The following is a 20,132-nucleotide window of genomic DNA, read 5'->3' on the forward strand; positions in this document are numbered from 1 at the left end:
TTTCTCATTTCCTCATGGTCCCTTTACTTCCCCGGCTCTCTTTAAACACTGTGGGGCTTACTCTGTCACTGACCTTGTCTAATCATATTGATTTTCAGCAATTGCAGCCTAATTGGAAAGCAAGTTGCTATGGTAATTCCTGTGTCTTATGTCTTACATTTAAAGACACAATGATCCTAAATAGAGGGAAATTGCTTGTGGTTGGTGACAGAGGAAAACATAATTAGATACACAAATTCTGAAATAAATATATTCAAATGAATTCTGAAATCTAAATCTGGATTCGATGTATTAAATTGGTACCAGAATTTCTACCACAGGCATATTCGGTCGGAATGTTTTTCTTTTCTTCTAAATACTTATATTTTTTTAGGGGGGCAAAAAGGGAAAAGGTGTCATAGACAAGCCAGAAGGAGGTAGCTGCTCATAATTTAAATAAGTGCAAGATCCAGGATACTGCACTGTGACTGCTTAAACGAACATCAGCACAGGAGTTGGCAAGCCCAGGTTTTACTTCTCTTTAACTTGCTGCTGCTGCCAAGTCGCTTCAGTCATATCCAACTCTGTGCGACCCCATAGAAGGCATCCACCAGGCTCCCCCGTCCCTGGGATTCTCCAGGCAAGAACACTGGAGTGGGTTGCCATTTCCTTCTCCATGAAAGTGAAAAGTGAAACTGAAGTCGCTCAGTCGTGTTCGACTCCTAGAAACCCCATGGACTGCAGCCCACCAGGCTCCTCCGTCCATGGGATTTTCCAGGCAAGAGTACTGGAGTGGGTTGCCATTGCCTTCTCCAACTTGCTGTGTGGCCTGAGTTAAATCACCTAACTTTTCTATGCTTAATCCTTCTTAACTGATAATCACTTAATTATTCTTCACTGCTTGAATCAGTACAAGGCAAAGGAGTTCAAACCCTGCAAATGTCATCCGTCTCTTTAGCACACATTTCTGGTGCACCTGTTGGAGGAACAGGTGACAAACTATGAACATAACCAAGTGCTTGACCCTAAGGGATTTGTCTAGACTAGACTCGAGGGAAAAATTAAAATGATGATAATAAATATTATTTCTTTTAACACTTATTAAAGCTTTAAATACTTAACATGTAATTATTTAATATTTAATCCTCACAAAGTTTCACGAGATAAATACCATTGTCCCCATTTCAGATATGAGGAAACTGAGACTCAGAGAAGCTAAGTAACTTTGCTGGCTTCACACTGCCTGTGTGGGTCTACAACGCTAGCTCTATGCATGCGTGCTAAGTCCCGTTAGTAGTGTCAGACTCTTTGCAACCCTATGAATCATCGCCTACCAGGCTCCTCTGTCCATGGGATTCTCCAGGCAAGAATACTAGAGTGGGTTGCATTGCACTCCTCCAGGGGATCTTCCCAACACAGGGGTCAAACCCATGTCTTTTACATCTCCTGCATTGGCAGGGGTTTCTTTACCAATAGCTCCATCTGCAAAGCCTGTTAGCTCTATGGTCTGGCTCATAACAGATATCCCCTCTTGTGGAACTCAGTCTTGACATTGTTTCTACAGCTCCAGCAAGGAGACCCTTATAATGGAATTTGAGCAAATGAATGAAAATATACTCATCATCATAGGTGAAGTGCATCTTAACCTAGACAACCAGTTATTAATTAACCATGTAATTATAGCTTCTTGTGCCTTGTTTATTTTATCTGTTTGAGGAAAGGGGAGAGATGACATATGTGTGTGGTGGTGGTGGTTTAGTCACTCAGTCGTGTCCAACTCTTGCGACTCCATGGACTATAGCCCACCAGGCTCCTCTGTCCAAGGGATTCTCCAAGCAAGAATACTGGAATGGGTTGCCATTTTCTTCTCCAGCGGATCTTCCCAACCCAGGTATCGAACTCAGGTCTCCCGCACTGCAGAAGATTCTTTACCAACTGAGCTTTGAGGGAAGCCCGTGTGTGGGTAGGAAAGTACATTTTTAAGATAACTACAGACGGTGTTTCCTTCCTTGGCTACTACCTTGAAATTCTCATTTCAGTGGCATTGCCAAAACAAAACAAAACACTTTTCTTAAAAGATGTCTGCCTAACGGATCTTCATTATCTGAAATTGTCTTGGCATAGGACCAGTGCATGTTTCACAATTAAATGACACATGTGTAGGAGAATGAAGGGCCCCTCAGAAGCTGCTGAAGTGAGGAAGGAGATGTGCGTTGTCTTCTTCTGCCCCACACAGCCATCTTTAATGGGAACAATTCCCTCATTGTTTTGCTTCTCTCTAACCTTTTGCTTAAACAAAGGTTTCCAAGGCACAGAAGAGGCTTGGACATAGACTGAACTAGGCTGATGGTTCCCAACATCTTGAGTGGCCTTAACCAGCTGAACCAAACACTCATCTTGGGAAAGAATCCACCTTCCTCCTCACTTTCTAGAATGATGACATATTTTTCCAGACACTGGCAAAGTTTCATAAAATATAAAACACTTTTTAAAAACGTCCTTTCTTTTTCTTGATCACATATGTCTCTTCACTGTAAAAATAAGGACATTTTCAGGACCAATACGAGGCAAAGAAGGCCCTGGAGGAAGGCCTTTGACTACCATTTTGGATGGGACAGAGAAATCTACTGCTCAGAAATCGATGTAAAATCAATTAAATACGAAGTTGGTGAAAATAAGCCCCTTAATTTCTAAATTCGAAGAAATTCAGAGAAGGTAGCAAAGGGCAGAATGGATAACAGCTTTGCATGTGGGGTGTTTATGAAGGCACTAGACTCAAGCCATTCCAAAGAGGAAAATAAGACAATGAAAGCAACTCAAATTCAGAAGTGTCCAAATGTGAGTTCCTTGTAGTTCCTTCACTGCAGCCCATAAAGGAGGTACTTTTGTGCCAGGAATAAGAGTTAATGAGGTGGAAAATGGAGGGCATAAAAGAGAGAGTAATTATGAATTGGAGAGTGAAAACGGAGGCTGGGAAGAGGATGAAAGCCAGTTGAAGAAGGGTGGATTACATTACAGGTGTGGCAAGGATAGCAAAAAGGTACCCTAGAGCCCAGAGAAAGTAATTCAGGAAGCTTTTGAGGGGCTGCTGGGTGACAGAAGTGAACAGAAAAGCCTTCAATAACTGCCTTTCCACACACACACACACACACACACACACCCCTACCCACCCATACCCACACCCACCCACCCTTCTGTTTCTTTGCTAAAGAGGCTCAGGAAGTGTAAGGAAGAAATCAACACTGGCTTATAGAAAGATCAGTGACGCCCTCTTTAAGCTGACACTGTCTCCAGGAGAAGGATGGCCATTGGGGGTCACCCTCCTGCTGCTCCCTCCTGTGCCCGCCCAGGACCTGCTCTTAAGGGAACAGGTGCAGTACCATAATCAAGATGCTTCATGGAGCACTTGCCTTTATCCCAGCTAGTTAGAAATGGAAGCTGGCTATCTCAGAGGCCTGCCAAGGATATGGCTGGCTGCCTTTTAATAAAAGAATCACAGAAATAATTAAAATCACTGAATTCTCTGGCTAGAAGGGACCCACGAGATCATCTGGATCAACTGTGTTGTTTTATAGATGAGGAACAAAGGCCCAGAGAAGGTAACTGATTTGACTCAAGGAAAGTGGTTAATTAGTGCCAAAGTCAGGACTAGAACCAAGGTCTCCCAACTCCAGTGAAGTAAGAAAAATAATGGTAAGCAACATGACCTTTGCATAACACTCTGTGCTTTTTTCCCTCCTGCATGACATGCATTATTCATATGATCTTCAATAGCCCAGACAACTACAAAGGATCGGGTGTAAAATGTTCTGAGGGACAGAGGGCCTTAGCAACGTCTTACAGAGGAAATGGATCTCAGAGCACTCAGGCCATTTGCCAAAGTGATGAAGGACTCCCTTTGGCCCACATGAGAGATTTCTCCTCATGCACCTCCGCATTGGTGAGATGACAGAGCTGGGGGTTCAAATTGCTTAACCCGAACACCCTCCCAGAGCCTATGTGCTAATGAATTTAGTAGTCCCCATTGTTAGAAAGTTGCTCTTTCTAGGATGCCAGGGTGTTTTTTTGTTCCCATGAAATAATTGAAAAAGAGAAAAAAGCCAAGGGCCCAATAATTCAATAAGGAGCAGCTAGCCGATGTGCTCACTGCAAGAGGCCAAGCAACTCAATCACAGGCAGTAAATACGGTGTCACCAAGGAACAGAAGCCTCTGGCTAAATGAGGTCACATACAGACCTAGTTTTGAGGAGGCATTTTGTTGTTGTTGTTTTCTCCCAATTTGGCCAAGCAATATTCCTCATAACTCCTTCTTAGCCAATCAACAAAAATGTACTCAACACTTTCTGCAGACACCCATTTATCAGCAGATGGTAGATGCAACTGCCCTGATGGGAGGCACATTTGATGAGTAAATACTAGGTAGGATGCAGGATGCTAGAATCCCACTGTAGGCATCAGAGTGGTTTGATGACAATGAACTCCCGAATATCAGGGACCTTGTGAACGTGTTTCTTTTTCATGTAGTAGTCCACACGGTGCTTCTCAGCTCTTGATTTAGAACACAGGGTGCCACCAGCTCCTTCATTTTCAATCCTGGCTCCCAAGGTTGCCCAGGCACCTCCAGCCAGGAGGTGGGAGGGAGGTAGAGCATGGAGGAGCACATGAGGGGCTACAGTTCACATCACTTCTCATATTCCTGGGGAGAAGCCTTCTCCCTGCAAGCCTATACAACAGCAAGATGGTCAGGAAACATGCTTGAGTTGTGCTCCCAGAAAACAGAGGGGACAAACAGATTCTGGTGGGCAGCTAGAAATCCCTTCTGTGCCATAGATGAGATCCATAATTTTCATAAAACCCTAAAAGGTAGTTATTATTACTCCCATTGAAATAAATACCATTCAAGTTAGCTGACCTGTCTAAGGTCACACAACTAGCCAGGCAATGATGAAGCTAGCATTTGAATCCAGGCCTGACTGGCTTCCAGGTTCATGCACCACTCACACATGCATATGAACTAAGACAGACACAAGTCCGCAGGGCCCTAAGAAGATAAGGCCGTTAGTGAGATTGCCCGTGTAGAGCATTTATTAATAGTTCTATGCCCGCCTCACAGTAACTGTCTAATAAAGGTTAATTATCACCAGCACCATTATTCCTGCAGTCTTCAGTTACACAGCTCAGACTCGCCAGGCCCCCTAACCTACAGACAATTTACCTGTCCTTGTGGGTCAGTCTCCCCACCCGCCCTTTCTGTGGCCTCTGCTAGAGCTGGCAGCCCACACTGAAGCCAAGTGACCCAATCAACACCCCTCCCTTATTACCTACCCGACCTCTTATCTCCTGTCACTTGGAACTTAAAGAATTCCTGTTTAAACAATTTCTGACAGGCATACAGAAATTATCTCCCTTTTCTAACTTCTAACTCTAATCTATCTCCAGAAAATCTCCTTCCCTTAACCTCTTGTTCTTTCTCCCTTCTTCACTTTTTATTACCCTCTTTTAACTCTATTTACCTTCCCAAATTACACTCCTACTCACGGCTCCCAAGTATAAACACTGGCGACACTCCTGTATCTAGACAGAATGATATATCCTTGAATCTGCTCCAGATTTTTGAGTAAATCATTGGGACACTGAATTTGTTTGAAAGAGATGACTCATGACCCACATCAGACCCAAATTCTGAGTCATCACATGACTGTTAAGAATGGCTGGTCCACAAAGTAATCTTGAGAAAGAAGAATGGAACTGGAGGAATCAACCTGCCTGACTTCAGACTCTACTACAAAGCCACAGTCATCAAGACAGTGTGGTACTGGCACAAAGACAGAAATATAGATCAATGGAACAGAATAGAAAGCCCAGAGATAAATCCACGAACCTATGGACACCTTATCTTTGACAAAGGAGGCAAGGATATACAATGGAAAAAAGACAACCTCTTTAACAAGTGGTGCTGGGAAAACTGGTCAACCACTTGTAAAAGAATGAAACTAGAACACTTTCTAACACCATACACAAAAATAAACTCAAAATGGATTAAAGATCTAAATGTAAGACCAGAAACTATAAAACTCCTAGAGGAGAACATAGGCAAAACACTCTCTGACATAAATCACAGCAAGATCCTCTATGACCCACCTCCCAGAATATTGGAAATAAAAGCAAAACTAAACAAATGGGATCTAATGAAACTTAAAAGCTTTTGCACTACAAAGGAAACTATAAGTAAGGTGAAAAGACAACCCTCAGATTGGGAGAAAATAATAGCAAATGAAGAAACAGACAAAGGATTAATCTCAAAAATATACAAGCAACTCCTGAAGCTCAATTCCAGAAAAATAAATGACCCAATCAAAAAATGGGCCAAAGAACTAAACAGACATTTCTCCAAAGAAGACATACAGATGGCTAACAAACACATGAAAAGGTGCTCAACATCACTCATTATTAGAGAAATGCAAATCAAAACCACAATGAGGTACCATTACACGCCAGTCAGGATGGCTGCTATCCAAAAGACTACAAGCAATAAATGCTGGAGAAGGTGTGGAGAAAAGGGAACCCTCTTACACTGTTGGTGGGAATGCAAACTAGTACAGCCACTATGGAAAACAGTGTGGAGATTCCTTAAAAAACTGGAAATAGAACTGCCATATGACCCAGCAATCCCACTTTTGGGCATACACACTGAGGAAACCAGATCTGAAAGAGACACGTGCACCCCAATGTTCATTGCAGCACTGTTTATAATAGCCAGGACATGGAAGCAACCTAGATGCCCATCAGCAGATGAATGGATAAGGAAGCTGTGGTACATATACACCATGGAATATTACTCAGCTGTCAAAAAGAATTCATTTGAATCAGTCCTAATGAGATGGATGAAACTGGAGCCCATTATACAGAGTGAAGTAAGCCAGAAAGATAAAGAACATTACAGCATACTAACACATATATATGGAATTTAGAAAGATGGTAATGATAACCCTATATGCAAAACAGAAAAAGAGACACAGAAATACAGAACAGACTTTTGAACTCTGTGGGAGAATGTGAGGGTGGGATGTTTCAAAAGAACAGCATGTATACTATCTATGGTGAAACAGATCACCAGCCCAGGTGGGATGCATGAGACAAGTGCTCGGGCCTGGTGCACTGGGAAGACCCAGAGGAGTCGGGTGAAGAGGGAGGTGGGAGGGGGGATCGGGATGGGGAATAAGTGTAAATCTATGGCTGATTCATATCAATGTATGACAAAACCCACTGAAATGTTGTGAAGTAATTAGCCTCCAACTAATAAAAAAATTAAAAAAAAAAAAAAAAGAATGGCTGGTCCAGTGGAAATTGCAGGGAGCCATAATCACAATAATGATGGTAAGAAATGAAGAGATGTTTGCAAGAAATACTAAAACAAAAGTAATTGGGAGGATTTAGAATCTGTTATATGTTGAAGAGGAGTCAGAGATGACTAAGATTTAAAGTTTGGGTTGGTCCAATGGACCAATAGGGATGAAAGTGGAGCTGTTGTCTAGGATTGTAATGGGGCATGAGAGGGTTGGAAGAGGAAAGTAATGAGCCCACCAGACTAGTTGTTCATCAAGGGTGTGCAGAATACGTGGTAGAACATGGCTTTGGCAGTTGGTAGACAAGGGGCTCTGGTCTAAGAGGGAAACTTGTTCTGGTGACAAGTAAGGCATCAGCAGAGAGGTTCTAATAGGGAAATCTTGAAGGATACTAGCAGCTTGAGAAATGCTGACATTTAGCAAGGATGTGAGAGAAAAATATAGTATATGGGGGAAAATCAAATGTGTTGAATGCCACTGTTGACCCTTCTCCATGCTGGACATTTGTCTTTTGTGTCTTATGTAACTCTACTTCTCCTGACTTTGCACTCCCAACTGCTCATACACGTTGCTTCTACTCAACTAAACTGCAGATGCTTCGAAGACAGGGGCACTGCTTTTTAATGTCTTACATGCTTTACCCTCATGTAGAGAATACCCTAAAAACGTGCTTTTCCTATGAGTCACTGCTTGGGACTCTGGTTTATCTGTGGAAGATGAATTTTCATGTTGACTTATATTTTGCCTTCTCAGAACTAAGTACCGTCCAGTATGGGGGAAGGGGGTAGTATTCAGGCTTTTCATTTTGCTGTGCCAAAATTTTCTACTCTATTTGAAATTAAAACAATAACAACAGAATCTTCTAAAGTAGAAACAGTTCCTTGAGTCACTGGAGGTATGGTCTATCTGACTTCTGCCATCTTTTTAAGGCCCCATGAATTATAGGTTCACATCCCAGGTCAATTTCTCTCACTGGCTGTGCAGCACGGAGGAAATTACTTAACTTCTGTATGCCCCATTCTCGTATTCTGTATAGGGATCAAGGATGGCACTTACCTCATAGGGTTGTGAGGATTCAACAATTTAATGAATGCAAAGCACAGAAAAATTGCTTGGCATAAAATAAGTGCATAGTAAACAACAGCTGCCAACAAACATCAGATGCCAACAAAGGTCTGTCTAGTCAAAGCTATGGTCTTTCCAGTAATCATGTATGGATGTGACAGTTGGACTATAAAGAAAGCTGAATGCTGAAGAATTGATGCTTTTGAACTGTGGTGTTGGAGAAGAATCTTGTGAGTCCCTTGGACTGCAAGAAGATCCAACCAGTCCATCCTAAAGGAAATCAGTCCTGAATGTTCATTGGAAGGACAGATGTTGAAGCTGAAACTCCAATACTTTGGCCACCTGATGCAAAGAACTGATTCATTGGAAAAGACTCTGATGCTGGGAAAGATTGAAGGTGGGAGGAGAAGGGGACAACAGAGAATGAGATGGTTGGATGGCATCACTGACTCAGTGGACATTAGTCTGAGTAAATTCTGGGAACTGGTGATGGACAGGGGGGTTGGGTGTGCTGCAGTCCTTGGAGTTGCAAAGAGTCAGACACGACTGAGCAACTGAACTGAACTGAAACATCAGTTAGTATATCTGTGATTTTTAGTTCCTTTCTTCATCTGCTGAGGAAAGCAAGGAAAATATTTCAATATATAGATTATTACTTAACATTTTAAATTAAGACAAAACTAAAAATGAACACAAGTTTGTTGTCAATGTATTTAAAAGTGAGGGAGCTGAATTCAGATGTCTGAATTAGATCGAGTCACTGAGGGTGCCTTTATTTCTGTCTCATTTGGGGATATACTTAGAGCATCTTTAGCAAAGATGTACCTTGCCCAGGGAGAAGGAAGCAGGTGGGACATGTGGAGAAAGGAAGGTACCTACCAGTTACCACCTGTGGAGGGGAGAGGCCCCTGTTGGCTCACCCTGACAACATGGCCCACTCTGTACTGACCCTCTCTCAAAGGGATCAGCATCCTTTTCAGATTATGACTTCAGTGATGCAGACATCCTTGTTGGGGTACCCACATGCTGTGCCTAATCTCCTTTGTTGGACAACAAACCAGATAGAGGATCTCACTTTGGGTGAGCCTCAGAATGATGTTTGGGATAATGTCATAGCCTGACTCAAAAATTTAAATGATCTATAGGTGGGGTTAAGAGAAGTGTTCCTAGGACACTTGCTAGTACTATTTTTTCCAGACAGTGGTTGGCTAGCCCCGTATCTCCCAGCTGCAGAAGAGTCCAGTCCTAAATACCACAAAGAGATGGCAGCCTTTACATTGATATTTGAAGTTTACCCCACAAGGAAAATTGTGCTTTCACACATACCATCTTATTTAATGCCTCTGACATCCCTGTGTGGTATCAATTATTCCCATTTTGCAGATAAGGAATTTGAAACTCAGAGAGACTCTAACTTGCCCACAGTTATACAGCTAGTAAGAAACAGAGTCAGAATTTGACCTCAGGTTTCTAATGCAAAGTCACCAGACCTGATCTCATGGGAATTCTAAATGAGGGCAGGAGTATATACTTAGAGAGATGTATGACATTTTCTGCTTCCCTAGTGTCTCAGATGGTAAAGAATCTGCCTGCACTGCAGGAGACCCGGGTTTGATCCTTGGGTTGGGAAGCTCCTCTGGAGAAGAGAATGGCTACCTAGTCCAGTATTCTTTCCTAGAGAATTCCATGGACAGAGGAGCCTGGCAGGCTACAGTTCATTGGGTTGTAAAGAGTCAGACATGACTGAATGACTAACACTTTCACTTTTATGACATTTTCTCAGATGCACTTTCACGGGAATTTTCACCTGAACATTCTGTATTTACTTAAGTCATATGGCACATTTCTAGAAGAATTAAGGGAATAGACAAGACATAAAGTAGAAATATATACCTGTGTGTGTATATATAATCATATATATAATACTTAATATATAATACATATATAATTATATACCATATATAATTATACATTATATATGAAAGTATATTATTTTAATATCTGTAGTTATATTCAAATGCAACATACCAAAAATCCATTTTCTCTTTTCTAGGAACTGAGTTATAGCCCACCAAATAAAGATAATACCCAGCCATCTAAGGCAGGCCTAGAATACTAGACTCCCTGAGTTAAAGATGATTGATAAAAACCAGGACCCAATTTATTCACTGTTAGAGCCCCGACATGGACCTAGTACCTGAAATACAAAAGCTGCTTGATCAAAATTTGTTGAACATTCATTGAATCAGTTCTTCACTCTTCTAAAGATTCACTCCTAGGCTCTGGGACAGCAGATGCTTTCTTCCTGTGCTAATACACATTCTGATTTGCAAATACTCCGTTTCCTGCAGGTTTTCAAGAACACAGCTTTATTGTGTAAGACCAAACGGAGAAAATCTTTTATAATCTTTCAAAGATAATTCAGTCATTCAGCAAACACTTGGCTGGAAGCAGAAAAACTAAGATGAAAGGCAATGTCACCATCCTCCAGGAGTTCTTTGTCTGGTGAAGGAGACAAAACAGAATGCAAACCCAGTGCAGTCTCTGAGGGCCATGACAGTGCGTGTGAGGGGTCCCACAGGGGGACTCAGAGAAGAGAAACAGTCAACATTTGAGGTTATTAAAGACAAATGAAAGAAATTTGACTCAGTGGGTATTAAAAGTATTTTAATGTAATTGAATGTCCAGTTATGGAGAGGTAGGTTGGATTTATTAAAGGAAAACACTCTATGGAAGGTCAGGGGAAGAAGGAAAAGACAGGGGAAACCTAAGTGCAGACCATCTCCTATATCAAAAAGAAAGTGAAGACAATGAGTGTTTGATTTCTTAGTACATCCTGTTCTCCAATTCATAGATGTTCTTTAAATTTCTTCAGGTTTTTCCCTATCCTGCAAACCTATAGCAACTTTTTGCCTAGTGAAACCAGCATTTGGAAAAGGAATGTCAGGTGAAATGGTGGACAAATGAATATCACTCCAAGATTAAAATTTTATGCTAGATCCAGCTGAATGCTACACGCTCATTCACTCCTTAAGTCCATCCTACTGATAGCCCATCCCAATACGTGTACTTTAATGAATACTAACCCTTCCGTTGGCCAGAAGAATGCAAATCTGGAGAATCTAATTCTCACTCTGAAACTCCAGAGAGAATGACCTGATAACCTCCAGCACCTCATTCAAGTGCATCTCCCCTTCCTTCAAAGAAACATAGAATTCTGTGCACAGAAGAGACCTAACATTCGATCAAATGTTTTAAGAACTCCTCCAGTTACACCAGTCATCTCTCCTGTTTTCACCTCTATGGGTGTTTGCTCAATTCAGTGACCTCACCTGTGAGCCAGAGAGGAACTGGGAAACACCATGATGCATAGGGGCATCCAGATGCTATTAGCACAGCAGATCAAATCCATGCATGTGTCCCTTCCACGCTATGTATTAATTGTAGAAAAATTCCTGGGACAAAAATCTAGCTCACAGACAAGCTAGGCTTGATTGTTACATACCATATGTTGGCTACAGAAGAGGGGTGAAAGACTACAGAAGACAAACTTCATCTCCTTCACAGTTTTGCAGATACTGTTTCTGAACCTAAGGACTACTTTTCCTCCATCTACACATTCTCCCACTAAACATTTATTGAGTACTTATCATGCTTCAACTTAGCACTTGGTGCTGGAAATACAAAGATAAATGGATAAAATATCATCTAGGAACTCAAAGTCAGGTTGGGGATTTAGGCAATGACCACCCCTCCATCACCAAGAAAATAGCAATAACAAAACAAAGTAGCAAATGCTTTAACTGAGAAAGAATTCTTGTGACAACCTAGAGGACAGAAAAACTTCAATAAGAGAGTAAGGGAGGGGTTTCCAGAAGATAAAGGATTTTTAAAATCAAGAACTTCACTCCTCCTCTATCATGCTTTTCATATCCACCCCTGTGTACGCTGGGGAGAAAGGCCTGGTAGTGGGTTACTACCATTCTTCAGAAGAACCTTGCAATCCAAGTGTGGTCTCAAGATCAGCAACATCCCCATCACCTGAGGTATTAGAAAGGCAGAACCTCAGACCCTCTCAAGATCTTCCCATAGAGAATCTGCATTTTAACAAGATCCCCAGGTGATTCCTATGTGAATCATGAGAAGCCCTGCCTGGGAAGATGAGAAGAGTCTCAACTCTGTAAACAAGCTTTCCACAGAATCAGGACCCCTCACCCAAGGACAGCATTCAGCCTACGTTGGATAGTTCCCCAATTTCTCATCATTTGTCATTCTAGAAATTAAAACTGGGAAATATTCTGTTAGTTTACTTTTTAAAAAGTAATACATTTCTACATATTAATATAAATAACAGGTGTTACGCAAAATAATATTATTCAAAAAATGTTAGAGGGACGTGTACCATTTTTTTTTACATGTTTCCAAAACATTTCAGCATCTTGCTTAAAAGAAGAGAGATGAACTCTCACATCATCTTCTGCATCCACACATCAATGAGCCCCGGATTCCACTGTATGCTCATAGAATGGGAGCAAAAAAAAATTATATTTTAGTGTGATTATGAAAACAGTTTTGACCACAGAGACCACCAGACCACACTCTGAGAACCGCTGATCTATCACATCCCTCTTTATGAAAAATTTAAGGAAGCACTATCATTCCCCAAATTATACCAATTGCAGTAATTTGTCACAATTGCAAAGAAAAACTGAATCTTTTGAGATAGAGAATAGTTTCCTAATTGTGCCAGTTCTTCAGATGTAAAGATTCCACACCCTCCCTTCCAAGACCAGTTGGGTGATCCTCACAGTTGTGTATTATCCTAGCCAAGCCAGGTCACCTCTGTTGACCTTCCTAGAGATGGTATTGGCTGTACTAACTCTAATTTACACAAAAGTACACTGAAAGGGGACTTCCCTGGTGGTCCAGTGGTTAAGAATCCACCTTCCATTGCAGCAGGCATAGGTTTGATCCCTGGTTGGGGATTAAAATCCCATATGTCACAGGACAACTAAACCACATGTGTTTCTACAGATTCTGCCTGCCATAACTAAGACTCATCACAGCCAAATAATTTTTTTTAAGTACACTGAAAAAGAAGAGAAGCTATGCATAGGAAAAAAAAAAAACCACTTTGTCAATTACCAGTACTAATCAAAGATCAAATATCAAAGACCAAACCAGTCAATCCTAAAGGAAATCAACCCTGGATATACATTGGAAGGACTGATGCTGAAGCTGAAGCTCCAATACTTTGGCCACCTGGTGAAAAGAGCTGACTCATTGGAAAAGACCCTAATACAGGGCAAGATTGAAGGCAGAAGGAGAAGAAAATGACAGAGGATGAGATAGTTGGATGGCATCACTAACTCGATGGACATGGGTTTGAGCAAACTCCAGGGAATAGTGAAGGAGAGGGAAGCCTGGTGTGCTGCAGTCCATGGGGTTGCAAAGAGTTCATCATGACTGAGCAACTGAACAACAATAAAATATAAGACGTTTTTACATATTTTCCACAATATCCCTTGTTACACATTGAACATTTGAAATGTTGAGCTTTTGATTAAACTTTCTTATGAAAAATCAAACCTAACTATTCAATAGTACCTCTTCTATTTTACTCCCACTTCCAGGTTCTATCTCCAGGTTTCTCTTACTACTGTTTTGTCTCCTTTTTATTTCCTTTTGTGCTCCAAGAACTTTATTTCTCCAATTTGTTGTCCTAGCAGAACAAGGAAAATTGGCCCTTGCTCCTGAATCAAACCCTCTGTAAGATGGAAAGCACAGGTCTAAAGGGGAACTTAACATCATTTAGACCAGTAGTTTTCAATCCTTCATGCACATTAGAATCGCCATTGTTTGGAGAATTAAAGAACAAGGGGAAAAAATTAATGCCAGAGTCACCCCAGACTAAATAAATCCAACTCTCAGATATGAACCCAGGCTTTGGAATTTTTTTTTAAAGTCCACAGAAGGTTCTAGTGTGCAGTCACAGTTGAGAAACTCTGATTCTTTGACCTAGTTCAGCTATTCACTTCATAGATTTCAGTGAAGGGTTGGGGAGCTGCAGGGGAGACAATCAGGAGGGGAAGGAACCTTATCTATAATCTCCAGGACTGCACTAGGATTTGATAGAACTTTCAGAACCACCTTCAGACCAGACAACATTTTTGCAATAGCTCTCTTAATTCAGAGTTCTCAAGACATAAACGGAATGGAATTTACTCTCCTTCCTCTGAATAAAAAGTATTGCTATACAACTGTATTAAGGTGTGTTTCATATATACTAAAACACGTGCATTCACTTTATACCTAAAGTTCAACAAGTTAGATAAACTCATGTTACCACTTCCCCAATCTTGAAAGAGAACATTTCCATCATCCCAGAAAGTACCTGCTGCCTCTCCCATTAGCAAACTCCATCCCAGGCCCCAAGTGACAATTACTCTGATTTTTATCACTGTAGATTAGTTTTTCTTCCTCTAGACCCTCATATAAATAGAATCAGACCGTATGCATCCTTTCCTGTCTGCATTCTTTCACTCAGCGTAATTTTTTTTTAAAGATTCAACTATGTTGGAACAGCAATTTGTTCCACTTTATGGATAAGTAATATCTCATTGTATGAATATCTTACAGTTTATCCATTGGGTTGTGCCCAGTTTGGGACTATTATAAATTAAGCTGCTATGAGTATCTGTGCACAAGTCTTTGGGAGGGTATAAATTTTTCTTTCCCTTGAGTAAATATATAGGAGTGGAAATATTAGACCCAACATGGCTTGGGAGGCAAGGCATATAGAAGAAAGTGTTCCAGCCCTGCAGTCAGCCAGAGCTGTTCTGCATACAGATAGGGCTGTTTATTAACATGGAGATTAAAATACCAACTTCACAGGCATGCTAAAGGGATTGAGGAGAATGCATGTACAGGGCTGGTAAGTAGCAGATACCTAGTTAATGGTAACAGAAATAACTAGAGGCAGAACTGGTTTGAACAGAGCAAGAATCCTCAATTTCCCAGTAAGGTATTTTTTCACTACTGTAAGCTGCCCACCTCCCTCCAGCCCTTCTCCAGCCAAAGGCTCTCTCCACCACCATCCAAGCCAAACACCCTCCCCTGTCTCTGAAGCTGAAGCCATAAAATATGAACTACCTTCTGAAATAATTAATTTAGAAGTGTTTCTTGGCTTATTTGTTTTAATAATTTTTAGTTCTCTTTGGCAAAAAAAAATCCACATTAAGAGAATGTGGATGGGATAAATTAAGTACATGAATTCAGGAAAGGAGAAAAGTCTATCTTCTAGGCAGTATTAGGCTGAGGTACTACAAGGTGATGGTATGTGAACCTGGAAATACAATAGCTTTTGGATGATACAGGCTCATTTGCATTTAAACCCTCTCTGTCATCTAGTGCTTCCCTCCAGGCCTATTTTCTACCTGTGCAGCTCGTTCACTTGACTCCTTAAAGTCTTCAAAAAATGTCTCCTTTTTTGAAGTCTCCCACTCCTTTCCTATGGGAGTCCCTCATAGCTCAGCTGGTAAAGAATCTGCCTAGCAATCAGGAGACCCCAGTTCAAGTCCTGGGTCAGGAAGATCTGCTGGAGAAGGGATGGGCTACCCACTCCAGTATTCTTGGGCTTCCCTGGTGGCTCAGCTGGTAAAGAATCCACCTGCAATGCGGGAGACCTGGGCTCGATCCTTGGGTTGGGAAGATCCCTGGAGAAGGGAATGGCTACCCACTCCAGTATTCTGGCCTGGAGAATTCCATGGACTGTATAGTCCATGGGGTTGCAAAGAGTCTGACACAAGTGAGCAACTTTCAATTCACTCACTCTTTTCCTACTCCTCTCATTCCTATACCACCCAGCACTCTTCCCAGTAGAAGGACAGAGAAGAAAAGAAACACCCAATGGCCAGCACATCCTCTTAAAACATGCATGCACACACCACCCTTATTTACATTCAACTGTAAAAAGTATGAAGGCAGTTAAATTTACCAAATGAATCATGAAGGAAGCTACAATAGTATTAGATGTGCCCTTCTCTCACAAACATAAGAGAAGACTCTGCACATAGATATCACCAGATGGTCAATACTGAAGTTAGGTTGATTATATTCTTTGCAGCCAAAGATGGAGAAGCTCTATACAGTCAGCAAAAACAAGACCAGGAACTGACTGAGGCTCAGATCATGAACTCCTTATTGCCAAATTCAGACTTAAACTGAAGGAAGTAAGGAAAACCACTAAACCATTCAGGTATGACCTAAATCAAATTCCTTACAACTATACAGTGGAAGTGACAAATAGATTCAAGGGATTAGATCTGATAGACAGAGTGCCTGAAGAATTATGGATGGAGGTTCATGACATTGTACAGAAGGCAGAGATCAAGACCAGTCCCAAGAAAAAGAAATGCAAAAGGGCAAAATGGTTGTCTGAGGAGGCTTTACAAATAGCTATGAAAAGAAGAGATGCTAAAGGCGAAGGAGAAAAGGAAAGATATACCCATTTGAATGCAGAGTTCCAAAGAATAGCAAGGAGAGATAAGTGAGCCTTCTTCAGTGATCAATGCAAAGAAATAGAGGAAAACAATAGAATGGGAAAGACTAGAGATCACTTCAAGAAAATTAGAGATACCAAGGGAATATTTCATGCAAAGATGGGCACAATAAAGGACAGAAATGGACCTAGCAGAAGCAGAAGATATAAGAAGAGGTGGCAAGAATATACAGAAGAACTATACAAAAAAGATCTTCATGCTCCAGATAACCACAATGGTGTGATCAACAACCTAGAGCCAGACATCCTGGAATGTGAACTCAAGTGGGCCTTAGGAAGCATCCTATGAACAAAGGTAGTGGAGGTAATGGAACTCCAGTTGAGCTATTTCAAATCCTAAAAGATGATGCTGTGAAAGTGCTGCACTCAACATGCTGCAAATTTGGAAAACTCAGCAGTGGCCTCAGGACTGGGAAAGGTCAGTTTTCATTCCAACACCAAAGAAAGGCATTGCCAAAAAATGTTCAAACTACCTCACAATTGCACTCATCTCACACGCTAGTAAAGTAGTGCTCAAAATTCTCCAAACCAACCTTCAACAGTATGTGAACCATGAACTTCCAGATGTTCAAGCTGGATTTAGAAAAGGCAGGGGAACCAGAGCTTAAATTGCCAACATCCGTTGGGTCATCAAAAAAGCAAGAGAATACCAGAAAAACATCTACTGCTTTATTGATTACGCCAAAACCTTTGACTATGTAGATCACAACAAACTCTGGAAAATTCTTCAAGAGATGGGAATACCAGACCACCTGACCTGCCTCCTGAGAAATCTGTATGTAGGTCAAGAAACAACAGTTAGAACTGGACATGGAACAACAGACTGGTTCCAAATAGGGAAAGGAGTACATCAAGGCTGCATATCATCATCTTGCTTATAACTTATATGCAGAGTACATGATGTGAAATGCCAGGTGGATGAAGCACAAGCTGGAATAAAGATTGCTGGGAGAAATATGAATAACTTCAGATATGCAGATTACACCACTCTTATGGCAGAAAGTGAAGAAGAACTACAGAGCCTCATGATGAAAGTGAAAGAAGAGAATGGAAAAGCTGGATTAAAACTCAGCATTCAAAAAATGAAGATCATGGCATCGGTCCCATCACTTCATGGCAAATAGATGGAAACAGTGACAGACTATATTTTCTTGGGTTCCAAAATCACTGCAGACAGTGACTGTAGCCATGAAATTAAAAGACTCTTGCTCCTTGGAAGAAAAGCTGTGACCAACCTAGACAGCATATTAAAAAACAGAGACATTACTTTGCCAACAAAGGTCCGTCTAGTCAAAGCTATGGTCTTTCCAGTAGTCATGTATGGATGTGAGAATTGAACTATAAAGAAAGCTGAGCATTGAAGGATTAATGCTTTTTAACTGTGGTGTTGAAGAAAACTTTTGAGAGTCCCTTGGACTGCAAGGAGACCAAACCAGTCCATCCTAAAGGAGATCAGTGTTGAATGTTCATTGGAAGGACTGATGCTGAGGCTGAAACTCCAGTACTTTGGCCTCCTGATGCAAAGAACTGATTCCTTGGAAAAGACCCTAATGCTGGGAAAGATTGAAGACAGGAGGAGAAGGGGACGACAGTGGATGAGATGGTTGGATGGCACCACCGACTCAATGGACATGAGTTTGAGCAAGTTCTGGGAGTTGGTGATGGACAGGGAAGTCTGGCATGCTGCAGTCCATGGGGTCGCAAACAGTCGGACATGACTGAGCGACCAAACTGAACTTCTCTCACAAAATGTCTCCTTGCTAATGGGGGAGTGAGAGAAGGGATCCTGCCACCACTGAACTGACGGCTCCCCACCACCCCCCACTCCCCCTCCACGTTGCCAGCCCCCGTGCTCACGGTCATACTTCCCCTCCCCAACAGGCCTTTTCCCTGTCCTGCCCTCCAGGCCTTTCCCTTGATCAAGAGCATTTCTAGAGCTTCTCAGCAAAATCCCAGACCAGCAGACAGCGCCTCGCCTGAGCCAATTTGAATGCACACCGCCTATGAGATTTTCTGAAGCTCTCTCAGCTGCCACATTAAAACTGCATGAGAGTCTTCCTCAGGAGGCCTAATAATAGCATGTTTCATCTTTGAGCCACTTTACAAACATTAACTGATTAAGTCGCCCTTCTTGCCCTTTTCTCCTCATACGCTCTGGCCTTCTGCAGAGCGGACTTCATCCTCCACTCCCTTCCAAGTACTCCAGGAGCAAACGGCTGGGACCTGAAGGATCTTTCCTGGGTATTTTGGGCCAAGACAACAGTAATGTCAAAGGTCTTGCAGTAACAATCTCCACTTGTGTAACAGCATGGATATGTATCTAAAAGAGACTGACTTGAGGTTCTCATCTTCCAAAGCAGCAGAGCAGAGAGAACTTGCTTCCATAATCTAGGGCGTGGTCACCAAACTATCGCCCATAACACCAAACCCAGCTTGCCATCTGTTTTTATGAATAAAGTTTTACTGGAACACAGGCATGCTCATTCACTTACATGATATCTATGCCTATTTTTATGCAACAATATCAACTGAGTAGCTGCAACGAGATCAAATGATCCATAAAGCCAAAAAATAAAAATTTTACTACATGGTCCTCTAGAAGAAGTTTGCTGATCCCGGTCTATTCAGAGTTTGTTTTCACCCTGTATACTCCCCCTAAATACTTTTAATGAATTCTCTTTCCCTCTCTACACCTCTGTGGCTATACTTATAGACTGAATAATCTCTGACCAGAGTCACTGCCTTGGGTTCATTTTCTCATTGTTCTGTAAGTATCAGCATCTCATGTTAGCTTTGCCCCATCATTACAGCTGACTTCTTTGTGAGCCGGAGTAGAGTTCTATGTGTCTCATGAATCACTGTAGGCACACGGCTCTAGGCTGAGTCCTAAATCCATTCTGGACTGTAGCTGAACTGACTTGAATTATATTTCTTTCTTTGCAGAGAGATCTCACAGAATGATGTCTTGGAAGTGATAGAGGCAAAGGTGTTCTCCAACCTGCCCAAACTACATGAAATGTAAGCAAGACTCTGTGGGGTTTTGCTCATGGCTGCTTTTGGCAGTAGCCTTAAAGTTTGCTTATGTTCCTGGAAGGCCCTGGCTCTGCTCTGTCCTCAGACTCCTAGAATTTCCTTTGAGTCTCTCAGAGTCAGTCCAGCAGGTGCTGCCACATGTCTCTGCC

At 41.7% G+C, this 20,132-nt stretch overlaps 1 protein-coding gene across 3 annotated transcripts in view; it reads left to right on the forward strand.

Annotated features, from left to right (window-relative positions):
* Positions 1 to 20,132, forward strand: part of FSHR (follicle stimulating hormone receptor) — a 189,720-nt gene that overhangs the window by 98,477 nt on the left and 71,111 nt on the right. For all 3 annotated transcript variants that reach the window (XM_043918058.1, XM_043918060.1, XM_043918059.1), the window contains exon 3: positions 19,894 to 19,968. In XM_043918058.1, the coding sequence (XP_043773993.1) occupies positions 19,894 to 19,968 (75 nt within the window). The remainder of the gene's footprint in view (positions 1 to 19,893; positions 19,969 to 20,132) is intronic.

This window comes from Cervus elaphus, chromosome 11, assembly GCF_910594005.1.
Source record: "Cervus elaphus chromosome 11, mCerEla1.1, whole genome shotgun sequence".
Taxonomy (NCBI): Eukaryota; Metazoa; Chordata; class Mammalia; order Artiodactyla; family Cervidae; genus Cervus; species Cervus elaphus.